General features: G+C 54.2%; 1 protein-coding gene across 1 annotated transcript in view; it reads left to right on the top strand.

The window, feature by feature from the left end:
- The first annotated feature begins 1,400 nt into the window (after positions 1-1,400).
- Positions 1,401-2,161, top strand: part of TRIM45 (tripartite motif containing 45) — a 9,503-nt gene continuing 8,742 nt past the window's right edge. The window contains 1 exon segment of the mRNA XM_018573533.1: positions 1,401-1,824. Within this exon segment, the coding sequence (XP_018429035.1) occupies positions 1,445-1,824 (380 nt within the window). The 5' untranslated portion in view covers positions 1,401-1,444.

Raw genomic sequence — 2,161 nt, 5'->3', positions numbered from 1 at the left:
CACAAGGACGAATAGAGAAGGTGAATCTCCCCAATGGGGTCACGAGGAGGAATAGAGAAGGTGAATCTCCCCAATGGGGTCACTAGGAGGAACAGAGAAGGTGAATCTCCCCAATAGGGTCACCAGGAGGAACAGAGAAGGTGAATCTCCCCAATGGGGTCACCAGGAGGAACAGAGAAGGTGAATCTCCACAGTGGGGTCACAGACACTGAGTTCGAATCCTAAAACGAAAACTTTGGGATTTTGCTTCACTTGAACGGTGAGCGATTGTACGGGGTTTCCGGAGAGCTGCAGGATAGGTGGGGGGGCGGGTTGGAATTCCGGGAATGTGCTCGGGATTAACCCCTTCAAAGCCGGCACAGCTGCACCTTGTTCCTGTCCGGAGTGATTCTCATGACTCCACTCTCCCTAATCTTCCTGGGAGAGGGAGGAGGAGGGGCAGGCGGTGTGAGGCCTGTATGAGGGCCGTGTACAGACCGGCCCAGGAATGTCCCTGCAGGAAAAGTGAGGGGAGACGGGACCTCCAACACCAATAACAGGACCTCCTCACCGGGGGCTCCGGACAGGACTGCTGGATGTTGTAGTTCTACTCCAGACTTCATACTGAAGGATTTGATCCTGATTGGAAGTTGTGTGAGATTTAGGAACTACTCCTAGGAGCTTGTGTGAGATACATGGACCACTTCTAGGACCTTCTGTGGGATCTGTGACCACTTCTAGGACCTTCTCTGGGACCTGTGACCACTTCTAGGACCTTCTCTGGGACCTGTGACCACTTCTAGGACCTTCTCGGGGATCTGTGACCTCTCCTAGGATCTTCTCTGGGATCTGTGACCTCTCCTAGGATCTTCTCCGGGATCTGTGACCTCTCCGGGATCTGTGACCTCTCCTAGGATCTTCTCCGGGATCTGTGACCGCTCCTAGGATCTTGTGCAAGATCTGTGACCTCTCCTAGGATCTTCTTCAGGATCTGGGACCTCTCCCAGGATCTTCTCCGGAACCTGTGACCTCTCCCAGGATCTTCTCCGGGACCTGTGACCTCTCCTAGGATCTTCTCCGGGATCTGTGACCTCTCCGGGATCTGTGACCTCTCCTAGGATCTTCTCCGGGATCTGTGACCTCTCCGGGATCTGTGACCTCTCCTAGGATCTTCTCCGGGATCTGTGACCTCTCCTAGGATCTTCTCCGGGATCTGTGAACTCTCCTAGGACCTTGTACGTGATCTTTGACCTCTCCTAGGATCTTGTGCAGGAACTGGTGGCCTGTCTTTGGATTGTGTGCAGGACCTGGTGGATTTTACGCTTCCACCATCCTTGAAGACCTGTCCTCTCCACATTGGACCTCTGACTTCCTTTGGAGGTCTCTGCAGATTTCCTGTTTCCGTCACTCCGGCCTCGCCACCTTTTTCTGGGTCGTTTTCCGGAATTTTCCCCTTTTGGATCGGATGGCCAAGACGGGCGCTCTGGATGAGATTTCGGCGGAGCTGCGGGCGCACTGCCCACAATGCCAGGAGATGTTCTCGGACCCCCGAGTCCTGCCCTGCCTGCATACGCTCTGCATGGACTGCCTGAGCAAGCTGGAGCCCTTCACCACCCTGGAGAGGGGGCAGAAGCTGAGGAGCCTCCTGTGCCCGCTGTGTGATTGCGAGGTGGCGCTGCCAGCGGGGGGCGTGCAGGAGTTCTTGCCCGACATGCTGGCGCAGACCGAGGTGCTGCGTGTGCGGCTGCGGAGCGGGGGGCACCAGATGCCGTGTGACCTCTGCGCGGACGGGAAGGGCGAGAGACGGTGCCAGGAGTGCAAGATGAACATGTACGAGGCACACAGGTGAGGACATGGGCCGCGGGCAGGGCAGCCATCAGAAATTTCGGGGCCCCTTACACAGCTTTAGGCCTGGGCCCCCCGCACCGCCGCCACACTGAGCCAGTCACATTAGTCTCTGCACAGAGGAGCTTACACTCTAAAATTTTGGGTATTGTAGTTTTTTGAGGTTTCGCGCAATTTTAAGGCTTAACATGTTTGCTGTCTTTTTACCCGACGTGACCCCGCCTTTTATATTTTACCAAAAAATTGGGTAATAATAAATGTTTTCTAATTTATTATAGGGGAACAGTTTAAAAAAAAAAAAATTTGGTAATATTAAATACCACCAAACGAAAGCTCT

This window comes from Nanorana parkeri, unplaced genomic scaffold (assembly GCF_000935625.1).
Source record: "Nanorana parkeri isolate BGI_ZX_2015 unplaced genomic scaffold, ASM93562v1 scaffold2417, whole genome shotgun sequence".
NCBI lineage: Eukaryota > Metazoa > Chordata > Amphibia > Anura > Dicroglossidae > Nanorana > Nanorana parkeri.
Note: the sequence above shows the minus strand (reverse complement) of the source record. Positions and strands in the feature narration are given on the sequence as shown.